Source organism: Neofelis nebulosa, chromosome X (assembly GCF_028018385.1).
Source record: "Neofelis nebulosa isolate mNeoNeb1 chromosome X, mNeoNeb1.pri, whole genome shotgun sequence".
Classification (NCBI taxonomy): domain Eukaryota; kingdom Metazoa; phylum Chordata; class Mammalia; order Carnivora; family Felidae; genus Neofelis; species Neofelis nebulosa.
This window is the reverse complement of record NC_080800.1, coordinates 71,019,438-71,031,636: the sequence shown is the minus strand read 5'-3', so window position 1 is coordinate 71,031,636 and position 12,199 is coordinate 71,019,438. Positions and strand designations below refer to the sequence as shown.

At 36.4% G+C, this 12,199-nt stretch overlaps 1 protein-coding gene across 3 annotated transcripts in view; it reads right to left on the bottom strand.

Annotated features, from left to right (window-relative positions):
* The window catches only part of LOC131502273 (uncharacterized), a 439,682-nt gene that overhangs the window by 334,449 nt on the left and 93,034 nt on the right, over positions 1-12,199 (bottom strand). For all 3 annotated transcript variants that reach the window (XM_058712956.1, XM_058712957.1, XM_058712958.1), the window contains exon 4: positions 9,722-9,885. In XM_058712956.1, the coding sequence (XP_058568939.1) occupies positions 9,722-9,885 (164 nt within the window). The remainder of the gene's footprint in view (positions 1-9,721; positions 9,886-12,199) is intronic.

The window sequence follows — 12,199 nt, the reverse complement described above, 5'->3', positions numbered from 1 at the left end:
TTGGGGGCTCGTGTATTCGGCACATAGACATTTACAATTGTTCACTCTTCCTTATGGATAGACCCTGTAATTATTATATAATGGCCTTATTCATCTCTTGTTACAGCCTTTAACTTAAAGTCTAGTTTGTGTGATATAAGTATGGCTATTCCAGCTTTCTTTTGACTTCCAGTAGCACGATAGATAGTTCTCCATCCCCTCACTTTAAACCTGAAGGTGTCTTCAGGTCTAATATGAGTCTCTTGTAGACAGCAAATAGATGGGTCTTGTGTTTTTTTTTTATCCATTCTGAAACCCTATGTCTTTTGGTTGGAGCATTTACTCCATTTACATTCAGTGTTAGTAGAGAAAGATATGGGTTTAGGGTCATTGTGATGTGTGTTGTTTTCATGCTCATAGTGATGTCTCTGATACTTTGTGTTCCTTGCAACATTTCACTCACAGAGTCCCCCTTAGGATCTCTTGTAGGGCTGCTTTAGTGGTGATGAATTCCTTCAGGTTTTGTTTGGGAAGACCTTTGTCTCTCCTTCTATTCTGAATGACAGACTTGCTGGATAAAGGATTCTCGGCTGCATATTTTTTTCTGTTCATCGCATTGAAGATTTCCTGCCCTTCTTTTCTGGCCTGCCAAGTTTCTGTAGATAGGTCGGCCATTAGTCTTATGGGTCTCCCTTTGTAAATTAGAGCATGTGTATCCCTAGTTGCTTTCAGAGTTTTCTCTTTATCCTTGTATTTTGCCAAGTTCACTATGTTATTTTGTGCAAAAGATCAAGTTACACTTGAAGGGAGTTTTCTGTGCCTCTTGGATTTCAATGCCTTTTTCCTTTTTCAGATCAGGGAAGTTCTCAACTATGATTTGTTCAAGTACACCTTCACCCCTTCTCTCTCTTCCTCTTTTGGAATTCCTATGATAAGGATATTGTTCCGTTTTATTGCATCACATAGTTCCCTAATTTTCCCCTCATACTCCTGGATTTTTTATCTCTCTGTTTCTCAGCTTCCTCTTTTTCCATAATTTTATCTTCTAATTCACCTATTCTCTCCTCTGCCTCTTTAATCTGAGCTGTGGTCGCCTCCATTTTATTTTGCCCCTCATTTATAGCATTTTTTAGCTCCTCATGACTATTTCTTCATCCCCTGATCTCTGTAGCAATAGATTCTCTGCTGTCCCCTATACCTATTTCAATCATAGCAATTAATTTTATGACTATTACTCTAAATTCTTGTTCCATTATATTTCTTAAATAGTTTTTGATCAATTCGTTAGCTGTTGCTACTTCCTGGAGTTTGTTTTGAGGAGAGTTCTTCCATTTCATCATTTTGGGTAGTCCTTGCGGTGGCACCAAACTGCAGGGCACTTCCCCTGTGCTGTCTGGAGTTACCTGTGTTGGTGGGTGGGACCGTAGTCAGACCTGATATCTGTCCCCAGCCCACTGCTGGGGCCACAGTCAGACTGGTGTGTACCTTTTCTTCCCCTCTCCCAAGGGCAGGACTCACTGTGGAGTGGCGTGTCCCCTGTCCAGGCTATTTGCACACTTCCAGGCTTGTGGTGCTACTTTGATTTCATCTGGCGTCTTAGCTCAGGTGGATCCTCTTCCATAGGACTCTGGTCTATGCTTGGCTCCAGAGAGCCCATTCTGTGAGATTCTGCCGGTTTTCTGGGGTATTTAGTCAGGTGTGGGTGGAATCTAAGTGATCAGCCGACTGAGGTGAGCCCAGCTTGCTCCTATGCTGCCATCTTCCTTGACTTGGGATTTTTAATTTTTTTAATTTTCTTTTTTCTACTGTATTAATTCCTTTTCTCCCTTCAAAATGATGAAACGAAGGAATTCACCCCGAAAGAATGAGCACAAAGAAACAACAGCCTGGGATTTAACCAACACAGATACAAGCAAGATGTCTGAACCAGAATTTAGAATCATGATAATAAGAATACTAGCTGGAGTCGAAAATAAATTAGAATCTCTTTCTGTGGATATATGAAGTAAACACTAGTCAGGATGAAATAAAAAATGCTATAAATGAGCGCAATCTCGAATAGAGGCCACTGCAGCAAGGATGGATGAGGCAGAGATATCAGCAATATAGAGGATGAACTTATGGTGAATAAAGGAACATTAAAAAAGTGGGAGATTAAGGCAAAAGTGCACGATTTAAGAATTAGAGAAATCAGTGACTCATTAAAAAAGAACAACATCAGAATCATAGGGGTCCCAAAAGAGGAAGAGAGAGAAATAGGGATAGAAGGGTTATGTGAGGAAATCATAGTGGAAAATATTCCCAACCTGGAGAAAGACACAGACATCGAAATCCAGGAAACACAGAGAACCCCCATTAGATTCAACAAAAAATGACCATCAACAAGGCATATCACAGTAAAATTCACAAAATATTCAGGCAAGGAGAGAATCATGAAAGCAGCAAGGGAAAAAATTCCCTAACCTGCAAGGGAAGGCAGATCAAGTTTGCAGCAGACCTATCCACAGAAACTTGACAGGCCAGAGAGGAGTGGCAGGATATATTCAGTGTGCTGAATCAGAAAAATATGCAGCCAAGAATTCTTTTTCCAGGAAGGCTGTCATTCAAAATAGAAAGAGAGATGGAAAGTTTCCCAGACAAACAAAAATTAAAGGAGTTTGTGACCACTAAACCAGCCCTGCAAGAAATTTTAAGGGGGACTCTCTGTGGGGAGAAAAGAGGAAAAAAAATAAATAAATAAATAAATAAATAAATACCAAAAGCAGCAAAGATTAGAAAGGACCAGAGAACACCACCAGAAACTCCAATTCTATAAGCATCATAATGGCAATAAATTCATATCTTTCAGTATGTCAATGGACTCAATGTTCCAATCAAAAGACATAGGGTAACAGAATGGATAAGGAAAGAAGATCCATCTATATGCTGTTTACATGAGACCCAATTACACCTAAAGACACCTTCAAATTGAAAATAAGGGGATGGAGAACCATCTATCATGCTAATGGTCAACAAAAGAAAGCCAGAGTAGCCATACTTGTATCAGACAATCTAGACTTTAAAATAAAGACTGTATTGGGGCACCTGGGTGGCTCAGTTGGTTGAGCGTCCGGGTTTGGCTCTGGTCATGATCTCACAGTCTGTGAGTTCGAGCCCCGCATCAGGCTCTGTGCTGACAGCTCAGAGCCTGGAGCCTGCTTCGGATTCTGTGTCCCCCTCTCTCTCTGCCCCTCCACCACTCATGCTCTGTTTCTGTCTCAGAAATAAATAAACATTAAAAAAATTTAAAAAAATATAAAGACTGTATCAAGAGATGCAGAAGGGCATTATATCATAATGAAGTGGTCTATTTACCAAGAAGACCAAACAATTGTAAACATTTATTCACCAAATGTGATAGCACCCAAATATATAAATCAGTTAATCACAAACATAAAGAAACTCATCGATAGTAATACCATAATAGTAGGAGACTTCCATACCCCACTCACAATGGACAGATCATCTAATCAAAAAATCAACAAGGAAACAATGACTTTGAATGACACATTGGACCAGATGGACTTAACAGATATATTCAGAACATTTCTTCCTAAAGCAGCAGAATATACATTTTTCTACACTGCACATGGAACGTTCTCCACAATAGACAATATACTGGGAAACAAGGCAGCCCTAAGCAAGTACAAAAATATCGAGATCATACCGTGCATATTTTCAGACTACAATGTTATGAAACTCGAAATCAACCACAAGAAAAAATTTGGAAAAGTAACAAATACATGGAGACTAAAGAGCATCCTACTAAAGAATGAATGGGGCAACCAAGAAGTTAAAGAGGAACTTAAAAAGTTCATGGAAGCCAATGAAATAACACCACAATCCAAAACCTCTGGGACGCAGCAAAGGTGGTCGTAAGAGGAAAGTATATAGCAATCCAGGCCTTCCTAAAGAAGGAAGAAAGATCTCAGATACGAAACCTAACCTTACACCATAAGGAGCTGGAAAAAGAACAGCAAATAAAACCCAAAACCACCAGAAGACAAGAAATAATAAAGAGTAGAGCATAAATTAATGCTATACAAACCAAAAAACAAACAAACAAACAAACAAACAAACAAACAGTAGAATAGATCAATGAAACCAGAAGCTGGTTATTTGAAAGAATTAACAAAATTGATAAATCCCTAGCCAGTTTGATCAAAAAGAAACAGGAAAAGACCCAAATAAATATAATCAAGAATGAAAGAGGAGAGATCACAACCAACACAGCAGAAATAAGAACAATAATACGAGAAGATTATGAGCAATTATATGCCAATAAAATGGGCACTCTGGAAGAAATGGACAAGTTCCTTGAAACATATACACTACCAAAACGGAAACAGAAATAAATAGAAAATTTGAACAGACCCATAACTAGTAAGGAAAACGAAGTAGCAGTCAAAAATCTGCCAAAAAACAAGAGTCCAGGGCCAGACGGTTTTCCAGGGCAATTCTACCGAACATTTAAGGAAGAGTTAATACCTATTCTCTTGAAGCTACTCCAAAAAATAGAAATGGAAGGAAAACTGCCAAACCCTTTCTATGAAGCCAGCATTACCTTGATTCCAAAACCAGACAGAAACCCCACTACAAAGGAGAACTACAGACCAATTTCCCTGACGCATATGGATGCAAAAATCCTCAACAAGATATTAGCCAACTGGATACAACAATACATTAAAAAAATTATTCACCACGACCAAGTGGCATTTATACCTGGGATGCAGAGCTGGTTCAATATACGCAAAACAATTAACGTGATTCATCACATCAATAAAAGAAAGGACAAGAACCATATGATCCTCTCAATGGATGCAGAGAAAGCATTTGACATAATACAGCATCCTTTCTTGATATAAACCCTCAAGATCATAAAAGCCATATATGAATGACCAATGCTAATATCATCCTCAATGGGGAGAAAACAAAGCTTTCCCCCTATGGTCACGAACAAGACAGGGATGTCCCCTCTCACCACTGTTATTCAACATAGAATTGGAAGTCTTAGCCACTGCAATCAAACAACACAAAGAAATAAAAGGCATCCAAATTGGCCAGGAGGAGGTCAAACTTTCATTCTTCACAGATGACATGATACTCTATATGGAAAACCCAGTAGATTCCACCAAAAAACTGCTAGAACTGATTCATGAATTCAGCAAAGTTGCAGGATATAAAATCAATGCACAGAAATTGGTTGCATTCCTATACACCAACAATGAAGCAACAGAAAAAGAAATTAAGGAATCTATCCCATTTATATTTGCACCAAAACCCATAAAATACCTAGGAATAAATCTAATCAAAGAGGTGAAAAATCTGTACACTGAATACTATAGAAAACTGATGAATGGAATTGAAGAAGATACAAAAAAAAATGGAAAAAGATTCCATGCTCCTGGATAGGAAGAACAAATATTGTTAAAATGTTGATACTACTGAAAGCAATCTACACATTCAATGCAATCCCTATCAAAATAACACCAGCATTCTCCACAGAGCTAGAACAAATAATCCTAAAATTTGTATGGAACCAGAAAAGACCCTGAATAACCAAAGCAATCTTAAAGAAAACCAAAGCAGGAGGCATCACAATCCCAGACTTCAAGCTATACCTCAAAGCTGTAATCATCAAGACAGTATGGTACTGGCACAAAAACAGACACTCAGATCAATGGAACAGAATAGGGAACCCAGAAATGGACCCACAAATATATGGCCAACTAATCTTTGACAAAGAAGGAAAGAATATCCAATGGAATAAAGACACTCTTTTCACCAACTGGTGCTGGGAAAACTGGACAGCGACATGCAGAAGAATGAACCTGGACCACTTTCTTACACCATACACAAAAATAGACTCAAAATGGATGAAATGTAAAACAGGAAGCCATCAAAATCCTCGAGGAGAAAGCAGGCAAAAACCTCTTTGATCTGGACTGCAGCAACTTCTTACTCAACATGTCTCCAGAGGCAAGGGAATCAAAAGCAAAAATGAACTATTAGGACCTCATCAAAATAAAAAGCTTCTGCACAGCAAAGGAAACAATCAGCAAAACTAAAAGGCAACTTTCAGAATAGGAGAAGATATTTTCAAATGACATATCAGACAAAGGGTTAGTACCCAAAATCTATGAAAAACGTGTCAAACTCAACACCCAAAAAACAAATAATCCAGTGAAGAAATGGGCAAAATACATGAATACATACTTCTCCAAAGAAGACATCCAGATGGCCAACTGACACGTGAAAAAATGCTCAACTTCACTCATCATCAGGGAAATACAAATCAAAACCACAATGAGGTACCACCTTATGCCTGTCAGAACGGCTAACATTAACTCTGGCGACAACAGATGTCGGCGAGGATGCAGAGAAAGAGGATCTCTTTTGCATTGTTGGTGGGAATGCAAGCTGGTGCAGCCACTCTGGAAAACAGTATGGAGGTTCTTCATAAAACTAAAAATAGAACTACCCTACGACCCAGCAATTGCACTACTAGGCATTTATCCAAGGTATACAGCTGTGCTGTTTCGAAGAGACACATGCACCCCCATGTTTATAGCAGAACTATTAACAATGGCCAAAGTATGGAAAGAGCCCAAAAGTCTATCAATGGATGAATGGATAAAAAAGATGTGATATAATGGAGTATTACTCAGCAATCAAAAAGAATGAAATCTTGCCATTTGCAACTATGTGCATGGAACTGGAGGGTATTATGCTAAGTGAAATTAGTCAGAGAAAGATAAAAATCATATGACTTCACTCATATGAGGACTTTAAGAGACAAAACAGATTAACATAAGGGAAGGGAAACAAAAATAATACAAAAACAGGGAGGGGGACAAAACATAAGTGACTCATAAATTTGGAGAACAAACAAGGTTATGGGAGCAGTTGTGGAAGGGGGGATGGGCTAAATGGGTAAGGGGCACTAAGGAATCTACTCCTGAAATCATTGTTGCACTAATTTGGGTGTAAATTTAAAAAATAAATAAAGAAAAAGAAAAAGAAAATAAACCATTTCCAATGACACAGTAAATCAGTTCATGCAGTATGCAAGGATTCTCATGGTGTTTGCTATTTAACAGTCTCAATTGAATACCTAACCTAATGGGATATAAAGTAGAATCAAATATACATATCATCATACTCTTGTAAGGCTATGATGGAAAAGATACAAAAAGACTACTTTAAAAAAGAGTAAACATTGACCTTACAGAAAGTAGAAGGATAAGAGTTTTCAAAAATCAATAGGACATATTAGAACATTTTAAAATCCATCAGAAATAGTTTTTATTTTTATTTTTTTATTATAGTTGACACACAATGTTACATTAGTTTCAGTCGTAAATAGAGTGATTCAACATCTGTATATGTGATGCTATATTCACGACAAGTATAGCTACCATTTGTTACCACACAATGCTACTACAATATCATTGATGTTATATCTTTGATTGCCAGGAATTATTCATTCCATATCTGTAAGCCTGTAACTCCCACTCCCCTTCACCCATTTTGCCCATTCCCTTGCCCACCTTCCGTCAAACATTAGTTTCATGGGGCGCCTGGGTGGCGCAGTCGGTTAGGCGTCCGACTTCAGCCAGGTCACGATCTCGCGGTCCGTGAGTTCGAGCCCCGCGTCAGGCTCTGGGCTGATGGCTCGGAGCCTGGAGCCTGTTTCTGATTCTGTGTCTCCCTCTCTCTCTGCCCCTCCCCCGTTCATGCTCTGTCTCTCTCTGTCCCAAAAATAAATAAAAAATGTTAAAAAAAAAAAAATTAAAAAAAAAAAAAAACAAAACATTAGTTTCTTGCCTGTTTTTATAGGTCTAATTTTGCTTTTTTTGTTTATTCATTTGTTTTGTTTTTTTAGATTCCACATATGATAGAAATCATATGACATTTGTCTTTCTCAGTCTGACCTATTTTGCTCAGCACAATACTCACTAGGTCAATCCATGTTGTCACAAATGGAGAGATTTCATTCTTTTAAAAAAAATATTGTTTATTTTTATTGTTGAGAGAGAGACAGTGTGAGCAGGGGAGGGGCAGAGAGAGAGGGATATGCAGAATTCAAAGCAGGCTCCAGGCTCTGAGCTTTCAGTACAGAGCCTGACGTGGGGCTTGAACTCACAAGCTGTGAGATCATGACCTGAGCCAAAGTCGGATGCTCAACTGACTGAGCCACCCAGGCAGCCCAATTTCATTCTTTTTTATGGATCCAAAATATTCCATTGTAAAAATTGGCAGAGGACCTAAACAGATATTTTTCCAAAGACGATATATTGATGGCCAACAGATACATGAAAAAATGCTCAACATTAATAATCATCACAAAAATGTAAATCAAAACCACAATGAGACATCACCTCACACCTGTCAAAATGGATAAAATAAAAGACAAGGAATAACAAATGTTGGTGAGAGTACAGAGAAAAAGGAAATTTCATGAACTGTTGGTGGGAATATAAATTAGTACAGCCAATTTCTAAAAATAGAAATACCATATGATTCAAAAATTCCACTAATTGGTATTTACCTAAAGAAAATGACAACTTTATTTACAATAGCTAAGATATGGAAGCAACCTAAGTGTCCACTGATAGATGAATGACTAAAGAAGTGGTATATACATACAATGAAATGTTATACAGCAACAAAAAGGACCAGGTCTAGACATTTGCAAGAACATGGATGGGCCTAGAGGGTATTATGCTAAGTGAAATAGGTTGTACTGTGAAAGAAATAGTTTTTAAGCCTGTCAAATGAAAATTTAGGGGCATGGCTCAGTCATTTAAGTGTCCACCTCTTTATTTCAGCTCAGATCATGATCTCATGGTTTGTAAGTTTCAGCCCCACATTGGGCTCTGCACTGACAATGCAGAACATGGTTGAGATTGTCTCTCTCCTCTCTCTCTACCCCTCCTGCACTCTCTCATTCTCAAAATAAGTAAATATAGTTAAAAAAAATAAAAATAATGGAAAATGAAACTCAGTAGACACAATTAGGCATATGATATTGTTTGAATTACTCAAGTAATTGAAGGTCCTCGATCAATATTTGTTGAATAGGTAGATGGATTTTGATCACAGTCCTGAAATAATGAAAAAATCCAAATCTACTTCATCTTTGTTAATGAGTTCCAGACTTGTCCTTTGTATTTATTATTGAATTTTGGTTTGACTGAGCTATTATATAAAGTGACCACTCTATTTCTAGGTGCAAAGACAACTGTCTAGAATATTGTGTCTGGCCTTGATAACTCTTTTATCATTCTTTGATTCATTTTAAGATTCAGTGGATATAGCAATTCTCTCAATCCTTTGATCTTATAAAAATTTGTGAGTTTGTTTCTTAGAACCTCCATCTCTCACTTTCAATTCTATAAGGCAGAATAACCTTCAGTTTAGGCAGAATATCTCTGAGATTTCCCAGGAATGATGGGACACATTATCCTCACGGTGGAGCAAGAAACAGCAACCACTTAAGACGGTGCCATGATTCAAATACAGGATTATGAAGGATCCACAGAGTAATTAGAGACCATATCAGTCATAATTACTTTTGATCTAGAAAGGCAAAAAACTGAAATTCACTGTAGATCACGTATCTGATGGAAAAACACTCTTTTCTTTAATTCATTTTTTGTTAATTAAAAAGAAAGGCAAATTATGACAGTGCTATACTCACCTTTTTATTAATATTAGCAACCGCTTTTAATATGATGTCCTGGTGGTCAGTCTGTATTATGCCAAGTTCATTAAGTTTTTGCCGAGTAATGTTAAGTAGCTTCTCCCCATTGATTTTTGCTCTTTCAAAGTGTTCTCCATATATCAGAAAATTATAATTCAATTCTGAAAAAAGACAAAAGAGGTAGAGGAAATGTCAAAGAAAATAGAGACCATACCCCTTTAAAGACAACTATATAATTCAACCAGTAGAGAATTACTTGTGCCTTTTTTCTTATTATGAATGAGCCATTTACAGTTTTTATTCCAACACTTCATCTTAAATTCAGCGTCCTTAGTTAGAAAGGCTTAGGAAGGACAGATTTTTGTAGGCCCTCACAGAAATGCTTAAGTAGAAAATTTAATTAATAAAAGATACCCTGTTAAATATACACTTATAGTTAGAGATTATAACTGAAAGTATATTTATAATCTGTTATAATAATATTGAAGATGGACTTCACAGAACTGAGATAAAATGTACTTCTTGATTTGTGACTGCTTTAACATTTGGAATTTGATCAATTAAGATTCCATATAGTTAATATATGTGAACTATTTGGGGAGGGTACAATCTCTTGGGTAAACTGCTTCATAACTATAATTAAGAGGGAAAAATCCAAAATTATTCACATATATATTTTAGTAACCTGCTTCTGCCATTTCTTTAGCTCTATTTAGAAAGAAGTAATTAGAAGATACATAAGTAAAACAATATAATATATTAAATAATGGAGAAAAATTAACATAATCTTATATAAAAGAAAGCTGAGCTTATATGAATAACTAAAGGCATCAGAAGACTAAATACATTATGGAGGCACCTGGGTGGTTCAGTCGTTAAGCGTCTGACCCTTGATTTTGGCTCAAGTCATGATCTCAATGTTCATGATCTAGAGTCCATAGCTGGGCTCTGTGCTGTCTGCTTGGGATTCTCTCTCTCTCTCTCTCTCTCTCTCTCTCTCTCTCTGTCTTTCTGCTCCCTAAACTTAAAATAAGACTAAATTATGAAATTATCATTCTTCTTTGGTTACACATAGTAAGAGTAAGGGTACAGTGGAAATGGTCCCAGATTAACATAATTTATTTGAAATTTGATGAACTTCCCTATGAAAGTGAATGTGGCTAATATCCTGGGAACTAATGATATAAGCTGCTTAATACAGATCTTACTACTTTGATTTTTTAAAAATAACTCAGGAGAGTGTTTACCTTTATAATATCTTTAGATAATCTGCTAAAGAATTAGATAATATAAATAGCATTTCATGAGGAATATTTAAACTGCTTTTAAAACTTCTCAAGTACAGGGGCATCTGGGTGGTCAGTCAGTTAAAATTCTGACTCTTGATTTTAGCTCAGGTCATAATTTCAGTTTGTGAGTTCAAGCCCCAAGTGGGGTTCTGTGCTGACTCATGGAGCCTGCTTGGGATTCTCTCTCTCTCTCTCTCTCTCTCTCTCTCTGCCTCTCTCCTACTCGTGCTCACTCTCTCTCACTCTCTCTCAAAATAAATAAATAAATAAATAAATAGCTTGTCAAATACAGGTATACACTTCACTATGCTCATATGCTAATTAAATAATATTTGCATTCTTACCTATTTATTAAAACAAGTCCCGTCAATGACCTCTGATAAATTTACCTCGTTAGTTTCATTATTTTTTATTTAATTTCTTTTATTCGAGTATAGTTGACACACAATGTTACATTAATTTCAGTTGTACAACTTAGTGATTTGACAAGTTTATACATTATGCTATGTTCACCATAAGTATAGGTACTATCTGTCCCATTACATCATTACAGTATCATTGACCGTATTCCTCTTGCTCTGTGCCATATTACCATAACTTTATCATTTCATAACTAGAGGCCTGTATCTCCCCCTCTTCTTCACCCATTTTTTTCCAATCCTCCCCACACCCTTCCCCCCTGACAACCATCAGTTTTTTTTTCCTCTGTATTTGTAGCTCTGATTGTGCTTTTTGTTTTTTTATTCTTTTTTTTATTTTTATTTTTAGATTCCATGACTGGAATCATATGGTATTTGTCTTTCTCAGTCAGACTTATTTTACTTAGCTTAAGTAGGTCCATTGATGTTGTCTCAAAAAGCACAATCTCATCTTTTTTAAGGCTGTTTAATATTCCATTATATATATTATATATAATATAATATGATATATAATCATAATATATGATTTATATAACATTTTCCTCATCCATTCATCTTATAATGTATCACACATATATAATACATAATAATATACCACATTATATATATATATATATATATATATATATATATATATATACACTACATTTTCCTTATCCATTCATCTATTGATGGACACTTAGTTTGCTTCCATTCTTGGCTACTGTAACTAACGCTGCAATAAATATAGGGGTGTGTATATCTTTTGAGTTAATGTTTTCATTTCC